At 40.4% G+C, this 13,524-nt stretch overlaps 1 protein-coding gene across 1 annotated transcript in view; it reads left to right on the top strand.

Moving 5' to 3' along the window:
• Positions 1–13,524, top strand: part of VWF (von Willebrand factor) — a 133,601-nt gene that overhangs the window by 51,822 nt on the left and 68,255 nt on the right. The window contains exons 19-25 of the mRNA XM_017823982.1: positions 2,294–2,397; positions 5,719–5,857; positions 6,804–6,938; positions 9,881–10,027; positions 10,664–10,804; positions 12,422–12,541; positions 13,117–13,273. Coding sequence (XP_017679471.1) covers positions 2,294–2,397; positions 5,719–5,857; positions 6,804–6,938; positions 9,881–10,027; positions 10,664–10,804; positions 12,422–12,541; positions 13,117–13,273 — 943 coding nt within the window. The remainder of the gene's footprint in view (positions 1–2,293; positions 2,398–5,718; positions 5,858–6,803; positions 6,939–9,880; positions 10,028–10,663; positions 10,805–12,421; positions 12,542–13,116; positions 13,274–13,524) is intronic.

Here is a 13,524-nt window from a genome sequence, read left to right as displayed (position 1 = left end):
TCCCAGGCAGCAATCAGCAAGACAAAAGGGCATGGTCTTAAGCTGTGCCAGGGCAGGTTTAGGTTGGATATTAGGAAGAAATTCTGCCCAGGGAAGTGGTGGATTCTCCATCTCTGGCGGTTTTTAAGATGAGACTGGATGTGGCATCAGTGCCATGGGCTGGTAACCACAGCGGTAGTGTGGATCAAGGGTTGCACCTGATGATCTCTGAGGTCCCTTCCAACCCAGCTGATTCTATGATTCTATGACTTCCCCAGAAAACTCAGCTGTTTGTGGATAGTGCTACTGGTCTTGTAGTACCAGATAGTGCTTGTAATGCTGCATGGGATTGGGCTGCCAGATGTACACCAGCTTTTGGATGTGGTGTCAGTATAACCAGTAGATTGTGTGTGTTACTGTTAACAAAATCATAATTCATTGAGTTTTTCAGCAAAAAATGTTTAGTCATCTAGTGAAAGTCCACTTTGGGTTTTTATGTCCTGCTTTCTAAATCCAACCCACCCACTCTACAGTGTTCAGGCAAGGTGCTCTCCCCTCTTTGTCACTGGATCAACAGTTGCTAAACTGGTTGTGATAGAAATACTAATACCAGTCTGTGAAGATGTTGAGGAGCAAGTAGAATAGGTCCTAATCCTTCTTTTACTAACCAGCTGTCTAATCCCAAGTTTTGTATCCCGAGGCAAGCCCCCGAGTTTATTGTGAACTGTGTTGCTGAACACTCTGCAAAAACTCAAACATAGCCAGGAGTGTGAAGTCATATAGTGCCTTTTTTTTTTTTTTTTTTTTATAGTGCCTTTTTTTTTTTTTTTTCTAAATGCCATCAGGAAGGAAGGAAAGAAGGAATTAAACTCCTTTGGAAACATGTGGTCTTTTCTGAACTGTTTTCTCACCATCCTTTGTAACTATTAAGTCTGAGACAGAGCTGCAGCTCTATCATCTAGAAAAGCATTTCTTTGTTTCCATCTTGCTTCTACTGGAGGGTTTTTATTTGGCATAATACAGCTTTCCACAAGCCACAGAGCACGTGAAACTGCATGAGAATGAAGGGACTCTGGGCTGTGAAATCTTTTTTATTAGTTGTTCTGGGTGGCAATTCTAGGTCCCCATAGGAAAAGGCAGATTTGTTCTTCTTTATTAACCTGGTGTTCAGACTGCATTGGCCCGTATTTAATGGTAAAAAAGAAACTATTTTAATGATTTGAACGAGTTTAAAGTGGGAAGGTGATATTTTGTGACTTTTGAATGGGAGAAAGGGGAAGGGCTCTGCATTTAGGTATTCCATGAAGCAAGAGCCAAACCTATCCCTGACTTTGCAGAACCACGACTGAGTGAAAATTCAGCATAGCCAGTTTTGGTTGTGTTTGATTCTCTAGAACTACATGTCTTCAAAATGGAAAGTAATCACAGAAAAAGAAAACAGAAAAAGAATGGAAAAACTCAAATGGTCTAAAGGCATTGCTTGCTTTCGTTTGGTTCGTGGGGTTTTGTTTGGTTGTTTTGTTTTTTTTTTCATTTAAGAGGGAAAAAATATTTGTTTTTATACAAAGAGAAACTAAGATCAGTAGGGTAAAACTGAAAAAGAAAAAATTGTATATAATACATAATGACCTATTTCCCAGCAACTGAGTTTGTGAGAGTGGAATAAAATCTCAAGTAGGTTGATATTTATCTTACCTTCTAGGAAGTAAGGAAGGATTTGAAAGAAAATGAATGGTTACTGCAATTTTCAGAGGGGAGCTGACAGAGGAGATTGGGCTTTGTTAAGGGTCTGTTGTCTGTGACAACAGGATCTGCATTTGCACATGGATTCTTCTGGCACTGTGGTTCCTGGTCTCCTCCTCAGTGATCCTGTTTCTGTTTTTAGTCCAGCTGAGCCCTGTGTCTGGCTGCTTTTCTGGTAGGCCTTCCTTGAGTTTGCTGTGTGTGAGAAGCACGTGCTGTTCACCTGCTCTCCATATTTGGGTTCACCTGTTTTATCCCCACTGCACCCTGCTTTGGGTCAAATTGGACTTTCTCGTTGTGACATTCTTGTATAATCTGATCCATTCCCCCAGCAGCTCAAGCTGGTGGGAGCAAGATGTAATATATCTGCCCATAGTTCTATTTATGTTTATGGGGGAAAAATATTAGTAGTACTGTACCTTGTCTTACCTTAGATAGTCTTGAACCATTTTGTGTATCTGTTCCTTTACTCTTTATCCACATGTTCTTTGTTTGCTCCTCACTCCTTGCTCCCCTTTGTTGGGACAGGTACCAACAGACCCACGTGGTGACAAACTCTGTGTTTTGGTAGGTTCGACATGAAAACAGGTGTGTTGCTCCTGAGAGGTGCCCGTGTTTCCACAATGGAAGAGAATATGCCAAGGGAGAGACAGTGACTAAGGACTGCAACACCTGGTGAGCCACTGGAACATCACTTTCCTGTTTTTCTCCTGGGCACCTGACATGTTTCTAATAACACCAAATATTGTTGGCTTAACAGGTCTGTTTGATAGGAACTCAGGTTTTGCAGCACATATTGCAGAGACCATCACATTCCCTTTGCATGTTGCATGAAGACCCAGCAAAACTCCTCGTAATATCTAACAACCTGTACCTGGTACCTTACAAATAGGTTGTGTGTCTGTGCAAATCCTCTGTAGGCACTAGCTAGTGGATTTGCTCCTTGATTTTTCAGCACAAGATAACAATATAGGAGCTCCTCTGGGGTGGGAGGAATGGAGTCTGCACTTTGTCACTAAGCTTTTCTGTCATGCTTCCCTTTTTTTATTTTTTTTTGCTACTTGAGACCCTTCAAATCAGTCCTTTTCAGCCAGAAGCTGCATCAGCAGAAGGGGTGTGATATGCCAGCTATAATATGATGGATACCCTTCAGGAAAATATTAAAGAATTAGGCAGAGAAAGAGTTGACCTCTTATATCTCTAAAGAGTGCTCAGCCCATTGATATATCAGGGGGGAAAAAAGAGTGAAACCTCTGATAGCTTAGAAGAAAAAAGTGCTCCATGTCTTTCACCCTTATCCTGTGTGGTCTGTGAAAAAAAATTTATAGGTTCACAAGAAAGTGATGGGCTGTTCAATTTGCATGAAGAGAAGTCCTCAGGACAACCTTTGGGGAGATAGAATGTATTTGCCACTCTTGAATTCTGCCTGCACAGCACACTGGCTGCACTGGAGGTGCTTTGCTTTCCGCATGTGTGCGTGGAGGGAATGTTGGCTCTCCCCTGCAGAGCTCCAAGAGTCCAAGGTGTAGGACACTGAGCCACCAATAGTGTGAAAACTCTGTTTTCCTTGAATCTACACCTCAGAATCTGTCATAAATTCTATCCAAAATGTCCCTGACCAGCTTTGTGGCACCCCAGGAACAATGTTTGTTATTCTCTGCGTGACTGGGTGGAGTTGGATCAGAGAATCACTGTTGAATAGTCTTTTGGCTTGGGTTTTGTTTGGTACATTGACCTCTGAGTAACAGTCATTTCAAGTCTTGTATTCTTAAACTAGTGGGACCACTCCTAACTAATGTAAGTTAGACTTGAATTAAGGTTTTATGTGGAAATTTTGACCTTTCAGTGTTTTGTTTCATTTCTTTCCTTTGTAGCTACATATAACATTGTGAATAATCCACTGTAATTAAACCTGGGGGAAAGTACGATTTGAAAGGGAGAAAGATGGAGGAGAAGCTGATATTTTGTATAGATACAAGTGCTATAATCTGCTTACATTTCGTATAGGTAAAAGTGACTCAGATGAAAAACAGACACGATGAAAATTTTATAGAAACAAGAAGAGTAAAACTCCTGGGTGTTGTTGTGAAATTTGCAAGATTCTTCATAATAACCATGCACAGTCCTTCTATTTTCAGTCATTCTTATAATCTTTGATCTTAAAGTAGTCATAACCATGTTGCTTCATTCTTGTGACTGCCTGTTGTAAGTGGCATTTCCTCAAATATATAGAATTTCCTTCAATGTCGGAGTTAAGAAAATGTTAGAAATCAGGCTTTGTCTCATTGATAAAAAGTTCTTCCTCGCATTTTAGGTATTTTTCCTGTATGTGAAAGTAAAATTGGAAATAGGGTCCCTCAAAAATGCCACTAGGGCTTTTTTTGAACTATGTGTCTTTGAAAAGTTTCACGATAGTTCTCAGCAAATATCAAGTCAAATGTCATTTAGAAAGCGATATAGGAAATTACTATTGCTTTGAGAATTAATAAGAATTGAGAGTCTGCATTTTGGAGGTCAGATCTTCCTTTCCCTTTGTTTTTGCTTTTTGTACTGCTGTTGCAGGAGTTCTCATTCTCACTTGTTCTTAGCCAGATGTGAACACCTGCAAACGCAATATATGAGCCAGAGGTGTCAGATTTGGCGTTTACATCCAGCTTGACATATGGGAGGCCCTAATTCATGAACAACGGAATGTCTCCAAGCCTAAGCCAGTGGCAAAACTTTTGTTATGCAATGTATTGGGAATTCATTGCAGAGCTCAATGAAAGTTTTGGAGTAACACTTAGGAAGCAGCACACAGCAGGAATCTGCTAATCTGAATTTTGCTCCGCCACGTACCTTGTAATCTGCCCGTGCACATATACACAAAACCTTGGTCTTGCTCTAACTATTAGCAGAGAATTAATGTCAGAGGGTGTAATAGGTTTCATATTACTGAAGTTTCATTCGTTGAAGAAAATGTATTGCAGAATATTTGTTATAATGTGAAATGTTACCAAGATTAAACAACGCTTATATTTGGGTTAAGGCATTACTGGAGAACTCAGTTCAGTGCCTGGTTTTTCTTTGGGTAGCAGTTTGATCTTGGGAAAGTATTTCAGTTTCTTTATCCCTGAGTTTTTATTTCTGTAAAGCACAGATAAAATTCCCCTTTCCCTGCCCTTTCAGAACTTGATTAGAAAATTCCTGGGGCACTGATGGTGTCCATGTGCATTCATAGAGTGTTTAGTAGACGAATGTTTTGCCACCCTCAAGCAAGATATTGCTTATTATGTTATTAAAGTNGGGCACTGATGGTGTCCATGTGCATTCATAGAGTGTTTAGTAGACGAATGTTTTGCCACCCTCAAGCAAGATATTGCTTATTATGTTATTAAAGTCGTATTATTTGATATGGTGTCAGCTGCTGTTCTAACTCCCCATTGACCTTGGTTTTTATTTTATTTGCTCAGTCTCTTGCTAGTTAGCAAATCAGTTTATGTCACTGATCAAAAGCCTTTGGGTGTTGAGGGAAAGATCCCCCTTCATACCTTCAGCTTCTGTAGCAAGGCTTGTGGTCCTCCAGGATATCTCTGGATAAGGGCAAATAGACAGAGTTGGTGCCCTGTTTTTCTAAAATGGTACTTGAAGCACAGCAGCATATCCAAAATAAAATGTTAATGATATTACAAAATATTACTCCAAAGGAGGCCTGTCCAGGCCACTTTTTGGAATAGGGAGATTCAAAAAGCTCATATTCCTACATGCAGTTTTTAAGAAACAGAGAAACATATCCCTTATTCACTTAACATTAATGCATCATTTGGATTTATACACCAAATGCTGACATATGCTAATTTATATTGATGAGAGAGCCTCTCATCTGGTGTGTGGTGGTGAGCTCCTGGGGGCAGAAACTGTGGCACTTCCACTTTGCCTAAAGCACCTTGCCTTTTGTTGCTTATTATATACATTGCAATAATGATAATTGTCACTGACTTGTTCTCTCTGTCACAGTGTGTGCCAGGGTCGGAAGTGGGAGTGCACCAAAAATTTGTGTGATGGCACCTGCACTGTTATTGGCACAGCCCATTACTTGACATTTGATGGACTGAAATACAAGTTTCCAGGAAACTGTCTGTATGTATTAGTTCAGGTAAGAACATGTCAAATGCTAAAGCTGCCTGAGAATATACAAGGTGTTTTACATCAGGTGAGAAGGCCAATGTTGGGATAAATCACAGTAAAATATTTTAATTAGGGAGCCAGATGGATGGTAGAGGAGAGTAGAGCTTTCAGACTTCAAAGATGTCTTGAGAATTTTGAAGATTGCATTTTGTTGTATAGAAATTTAGGTTGTCACGTGTGTAGCTGGCAGTCACAAACCTTATGACAGAAGAGCTGTCTGAACCTCATCTCTAACATGGAATTGTGGATATCCATAAAAAATCAACTTTTCCTCATTCTCCCCTAGACTCTTTATCCTGTTGTAGTGGCTTACTGTCTGGTTGGGACAAGGAATGCTCAGTAAACCTTCCCTAAATTCCCCCAGAACAGAGACTCTGCTCTTTCCCTCCAGCACCGTCACTGTCCTCTTCCATGCACCAGCCCTTTTGGAGTACACTGAAAATATCCATTTCCCTCACAGCAAAGAGGAGAGGTGGACCTCACAAAGAAAAGAAAATCAATATATTACGATACATCATTGCTCCCCAAGAAATAGGTTGGCATTACTGTAATTATTTTTCATGTACAGGTAGAAAAGCGTGGGTATCAAACTTTTGACTCAAGACTCTGCAAATTTCTTCCTAATTCTTCTTTCTAACCTAACCTTCTAGATTTGTATTTTAATTTTAGCACTGAAGCTGTAGAGTCTTGTAAATCAAACAATATCTGTGTATTCAGGGATGGACCTCATGAATATCAAGGCTAAGCACAAAATAAATGAATATGGGAATATTGGACATGCCAACATATATCCTATTGGTCAAGATTACACAGGGTGTTATCTGAGGCTTCTGTTTGCTCTAGGTGTTTTTCTCTGTACGTGTTTTTAAAATGTACCATGTTACTGACTCATTGATTTGTTTTTTATCTGATAGGATTTCTGCAGGGATGACTCTGGAACATTCAGGATACTAATTGCAAATGAAGGTTGTGGCTTCACTGGAGAAAAGTGCAGCAAAAGAGTTATCCTTCTGTATGGAGGAGGGGAAATAGAGTTGTTTAATGGAAATGTATGTATGCTTCTTTTCTTTTGCTTTCCTTTTTTCTTTTTTTTTTTTGGGAAAAGAATTTCAGATTGTTTAGTAAGATATGAGGCATAAATGACCTCGTGCTCAGGGGTTCTTGATCATAAAATGAAAAGATTAGGAGGATTGTAATGACCCATTTTGCTCCAAGAGGTATAATGCCATTTTGGTATTTCTCCTTGATGCCAACAAATTTGTCTCACACAGAATGGTTTGGGTTGGAAGGGACCTTTAAAACCACCTAGTTCCAACCCCCCTGTTGTGGGCAGGGACACCTTCCCCTAGGCCCCTTCCAGGCATGGGGCAGCCACAACCTCTCTGGAAAACCCAGTCACTGACCCATAACTAGTAAAACATCAGACCTAATTTAGCAATCTGAAGGACTGAGCACACAGTAAAAAAAAAAGAAGTCATGGCTCAAATGAGTTGATAGTGCAGAATGTTAAATTGCCGGATGGAATATCCAGGTGACTGGATTCTTCTTTTTCCTCCCCTTTCCTACCCACAAACACTGAAGAACTGACCAAGAATCACTTCCATCTCCCATGTCCCTCCACAGCAGGAAACAAGCTTTCCAGAGGGCAGAGTTCACTCAGCTCTTTGCCTTGAGCGCTGCAACAATTAAGGCCGTCTGTGTTCAAACACTGCAGAGCTGCAGTGGATTATAGTGTTTCAATCGCTCCATTTTCAGAAGTCCTGTGCTCTGAACTGGCATCTGGACCAGAGAATTTGCAAGAATGTTCCCAGTGAAATGTGAAACCACTCTGCATTTGCCTTATTTTGAGTTAACAGACAAAGCTGTACCAGGTTTTGAATTTCCTGCAAAGTGCCACTGATCCTTGACAGGAAGACAGAAAACACGCCCATTATTGATAGTGGCTGTGCAGGGCATCTTGGCAGCATATGATCCATGTAGGCTTTGGGATGCTGGAGGAACGAACATAGGACATATCGATTACCCAATTCTTTATTTTTACTGCTAAAGAATTCCCTGCCTGGTTGAGGGTGAGTAGCAGTACAGGGATCATTCCATCAAGTCAGGCTTTGTCTGAAAGCTTCTTTAGGTGACAGATTTTCAGAAAAGCTGTGCTTCCATTTGGACACCTAAGAAAGGGCCAGAAAAGGCAGGAGGTGATTCAGCATCCAGTGACTCCAGCAACAGACGGTGTTTGGTTCCTGAGAGATCCTGTCCTTGCAGGAGCTGGATCTGTATTACTACACTGTCCACACAACCCTACTGAATTTTTAGTTGTCTTTTTAGAGAGTTTAATTCTCAGTGTAACAGTATCTAGAACAAGTTTGCCTAGAAATAACAGCAAACAAAATAGAGATCAAGGGAAAACAACTCTTAGGCAAATTCTCACCCAGTGATGACCTCCTGCACTCTTTTTCCACAAGAATCCTTAAAAGCAAGCCCAGGTATCGACTATTTTTTTTCCATTAAAATGTTTCCAAATAGCATTGTTTTAAGATGATCTGTTTTGAGAGCAGCTTCTAATTTTAGGTAAATGGGGACTTAATTGAAGTATATATATGTTACAGTTCTGGCTGACATTTACAAAAAAAAATTGTGAAATAATTTTTGCCAAGATTTGTGAAATAAATCTGCCATTTTGCAAGGTCAAAAGTTGGACTTCATTGTTGGGAAAAAAGCCTTCATAAACATAGAAATTTTGTAATTTAGGTCAACCTCCCAGCTCAACTTTGTCCTCTGTTTTTTGCCTGAGTTTGGAAGGACAAAAGCTGCTCTAGAAGCAACCAAGTGACTAGGCTGTGTAGTCATACATGGGCCATAGGAGAAGGTAAAAGAACTTCCAGTACCCAAATATTTTTAACATATTCTCCTCTAAAAACATTGAAGGCCCTCCTTAGGAGATCCATGGAAGATGTGAACTGTCTTCTTTGGGGATAAAAGTTTCTGATGATAACTCAGAGGTGAAGAGAACTGAATTTCATTGCTGAGCTTTTGCCGAATTGAGCAAGAAAGAATAGTGGAATAAGGAAATATTTCTCCCTCAAACTAGGGAGTGGATGAATAGTTTGTGGGCTCCTCTTTCTCCCTTGATTGTATTGATTGAAACTTTTCATCTGCCTCTTTCACAATTAAGCAGTGAATGCATTAATGGGGCTTAAAGTAACAGCTGTGCCAGACTTTTCTTTCCAAATGTGGTTAATAATTCTATTAGAGTACCCATTGAAAGGGATTATGGTATGAAAGAAAGTGTTTTAAATTAATCTCTTAAATTCTTAGAAGCTGGAGGCAGTGAAGTTGCAGCCAGACGGAAAAGAAATAGTCACAGGGGAAGGGAAAGCGATGGAAAAATGAAGATACACTGAAAGGAATCTCTCTGGATTTTTCCTGTTGGTGTAGAGTTGGGAAGAAAGTTCTTCCTGACTTCAAGATCAGACTCTGGTCCTTCAGAAGCCACTGATGCATGTGGTTTTTCTGGTTCCTATTAAACTCAAACCTAGCCAGTCCCTTGGTTGTTGCCAGCCCTCAGGAGCACAGAATTAGTTTCCTAAAAATATGAAATTAAAAAAAAAAAACAAACCCCAAAAACCTAAAAACCAACACGTAATTATTCAGTGAACCATTGACCAAATACTAAACTGATCATTAATTAGGAATACCCTGTCTTCTTTATCAGCTCTCACTGCTCTGTGTGTCAGTATTTGTGGTGAGTGTATGTTATATCCTGGGAGCACAAGGGACCACATCCAAAAATTATAGAAATGGGATGAGACTGAAATACTGCACTTGTATCCCAATTTTCTGTTTTGCTCTGGAGCATCTGGATAGTGTATGGGAACTCTCTAGAGAACAGCATGTGTGAAAGTACCTGTTAACCTATGAGCACGTGTTCCACTGGGACTTGAAATAGTAACTAGAGCCACTGTTGATAGCACAATGTGCTTCTCTTGCTCAGGTGAACATCAAGATACCTCCTAATGACGAAAATAATTTAGAAGTCATGAAGTCTGGCCGTTATTACATCATTTTACTGGGCAAGAGCATCAGTGTGACCTGGGATCTGGCCATGGGAGTCTCTGTTATCTTAAAAGGCAATTTCAAAGTAAGTTTTTTTTGCTTTTCTTCTTATTCTTGCTAAAGAATGCCCTTACCCTCTCTCTCTGGGGAACAGCATTCTTTTTTTAATGCAGACTTGCTGATAGATTTCCATGGAGTATTAGGCACTTGCTTGAAAATAAAGGCTTTTCTTTGGTAATACCATTAGACTGCCTTGCTTTCCTGGTAGTTCAGTTGTGAGGTGTAAATCCTGGCTCATTGGAGATGAGCTATGACAGAAAGGCCGAATGCTGAGGTGCCTCAGAATAACTGTGCCTTGAGTGATTTCTTCTGTATTCAGGAAGAGCAGTGTAAGGAGCCAGATTCCTGAGGACTGTCATCTCCAGAAATAAAATGGGATTGTAGGGCCATACTCCAAGTACAGCCAATAGGCACTGCTGATTAGAGTTGTCTTGCTTTCTGGAGACAGTGTGGTCCTACTTTCAGCTAAGCAGAATGGGAACAAGAGCTAAACTTTTCTGTGAAAGACCATGCCTATTTTAGTGGACTTGGCAAGACCCTGGGTAATTCAGCTTTTAAGCCTCATGGCATTAAAGGTCTAGGCTAAAAAGACTTCTCAACAAAACCCTAAACCAGTGTACAGATGTAAGATTTATGTGTTTTGTGTTTCTTTCCCTGCAAGGATCAAGTGTGTGGTCTGTGTGGAAATTTTGATGGAATCCAAAACAATGATTTGACCAGCAGCAGTGAGCATCTTGAAGTAGATCCAGTTGACTTTGGGAATTCTTGGAAAGTTAATCCATCCTGTGCTGATGTTGAAAAGGTGAGTGTGAATGAATTGTGAAAACTAATTAATGTGGGTTACAGTATCACTCAGGAGTGGGCAAAGAGGTTTGAAAGGATAAGTAGAAATTAACTCCTTTCCCATATTTTTGCCAAATAATGTTATTTCTTGAAATCTGATAAGAGATCAATTAACTTACACAATGCTGCTGTGTTGCCTGGCCTCAGATGAATGTCAAAACAGCCAATCTGTATGGTGTAGGGGCTGTTCATAGAGTTATCCAACCCAGATGCTTGAAATCAAGGTATAACTGGAAATCTCATTTTACAGTTTAACCTGAAGACAACCAGCTGTAAGTTTCAGTCACGGGGAATTCAGATAAAAAGTTCGTATTTCCCTATCCAAATTTCTATATCCCAAATCTTAGTTTGTGCATTACAAACAACAGAATACTTAGGTTAATTTCTTTCTATTTGCTTCTCATTCTTTTTCTAAAGAGCATTCAGTTATTGTTTTAAAGTTGGAATGGCTTGATCAGAAAGAGCAGGATATTGAGAGGGGACACGAGACTTTATTGCCATCTATGGTTGCATCTGAATTTTGGGGAGGGTACCTGCTATCTGGAAGTGTTATCTATGTCCCAGTGCTGGAGATTTCATAGGGTACTAATTAAATTACACATGAGAGTCTGTGTTCTCTTTTCCAAATACAGAGTTTTGAAAGAATGGAACTGAGTAATAAATTTATATTGAGCTGGCAAATGATAATAATAACCCATAGTATTTCCAAATCAAAAAATGCGAGGAAGCAGCTTGAAGACAACTTTTTTGACATTTGTAAAATGAAGCATCTCATTCAGCTGATGCTTTTTAAGGCTAAAAACTTTTTCTTGAAAATTTGTCTAAATGGTCAGAGGAGGGTGGGGGGAAGAAAAAAAGCCTTTTTTAGATCTTTTAAGAAAATATTTAAATGATCAGAAAGTTGAAATGAAACATTTATTCTTGATCACATGAAATCTTTTGGGTTACTTTGCTAATTATGTGCAAGTGTGACATAGCCACAGTGTTGTTGAATGCTGAATGTCACTGTTCATGTGAGTTGGTTGGAGCACAGAGGAATTTGCAACACTGAGGAGTAAGGCTGAGAAGGAGCAGCTTCTCATTTCAGTGTAACAGGCACAGGACAGAACCTGTAAAGTGTCACAGTGATAAATGCCATGTCAATGCTAGTGCTCTCTGCTCTTAGATAAATTGAATGGGAGAGAGAGAGACTACTGAACCATTCAGCAGTGGCCTTGGATATTGTCTGCTGAAGTCTGGTCATATTTTTGAGCCTTGTTGACCTTCTGCAGAGATGTGGGTGATCATTTTTCAGGATGAGTGTTCGGTACAGAGTGTCTTACTGTCATCAAAATGTCTAAGTTAAAACTGCAGTGTACAAGTAAGAGCTGGAGAAAATCTAGGAGGTGATCTGCTCTGCTCTGCATTCTGCCATGGCAGGATCTGTGCGGGTTGTACAACGAGTTGAAACTTTACTCAAAGAAACAATTACCTTTGTCATGAAAAATTACTAGTGAGCCTCTTGGTTCAGTTTGAGGAGCACTGAGGTCTTAAAGGCAAGGCTAATGCAATCTCTACTGTCTCTTACAATATTAAGCCCAACCTGGAACAGACCTTGATGTCTCCACTGTGTGATGGAAACATAGTGAAGCAGATGATGGTAGAAACGTCATGCAGCATTTTGTCTGGAGATCTCTTCAAAGAATGCAAAAAATTTGTGAGTATTGAATCATGTGTTTCACGTTCTTCTGTTCTGTGTGGTCTGTGCTGACACTGGTTATAGCTAAGGGGAAAGGTGTGGTTGTGCTGACAGCACATGGGACTTGGAGGAGGCTGACTTGTGTTCTCATCTCTCATCCTGTCCTGTAGCTGATGCTTCCTGGGAAAATGCAGAATACCATGTGGGAGTAATCTATAGAGTAACTGAGGGAGATTTTACTGTACAGCCCAGAGGCTGGCGCATGAAGTGAAACATAAGGGTTGAGACTTGAGGGAAGGGGGAGCTGAGCTAATGTAATACCCACGGTGCTGCACAAGAGGGATGGGAATGAGACCTAAAAACATATAAAATTGTTTCATATGGGGAACAGTAAGAGAAAACAAACTGCAGTTTATATAGCATCTTTGAGGGTGTGGTCTTCCTGACATCAGGAGGAATATCAGCACTGATTTATGTGGCACCTCAACTCTTGACAAGTGGAGCACCCAAACCATCTGAAGGTTAAATATGTCTACAGGAAGGAGATGAGGGGAATCACTGAGTGTACTGTGCCCCATGTTTCTCTTTTGTAGGTGAATCCTGAGCCCTACATAGACATTTGCATGTATGACACTTGTGCTTGTGAATCTATTGGGGACTGTGCCTGTTTCTGTGACACCATCGCAGCCTACGCTCATGTCTGTGCACAGAAAGGGGTCACTGTTCACTGGAGGTCACAGACCCTGTGCCGTAAGTACTGGGTACATGAGGAAGAACTGGGTGAAAAGGTTCAGGATTTTGGCTCAGATAAGCTGGTCAGACTCAGCTCTGCTTCCACTGATGTCCAGAGAACTTCACCTTAATGGGACCGGGCTGGCAGCTCACGCTGGCATTTCCACTCCCTTTTCTATTTCTGTTCAGAGTCGTACCTCAAAACTCCATTCCATCAATTAGAGGATGCCTTAATGTGTGGTGCAAACAAATCTAGAGACAGAAACGTT

The sequence above is a fragment of the Lepidothrix coronata genome, unplaced genomic scaffold (assembly GCF_001604755.1).
Source record: "Lepidothrix coronata isolate B3197 unplaced genomic scaffold, Lepidothrix_coronata-1.0 Scaffold107, whole genome shotgun sequence".
In the NCBI taxonomy this organism is placed as follows: Eukaryota; Metazoa; Chordata; class Aves; order Passeriformes; family Pipridae; genus Lepidothrix; species Lepidothrix coronata.
This window is presented reverse-complemented; position numbering and strand designations above follow the sequence as displayed.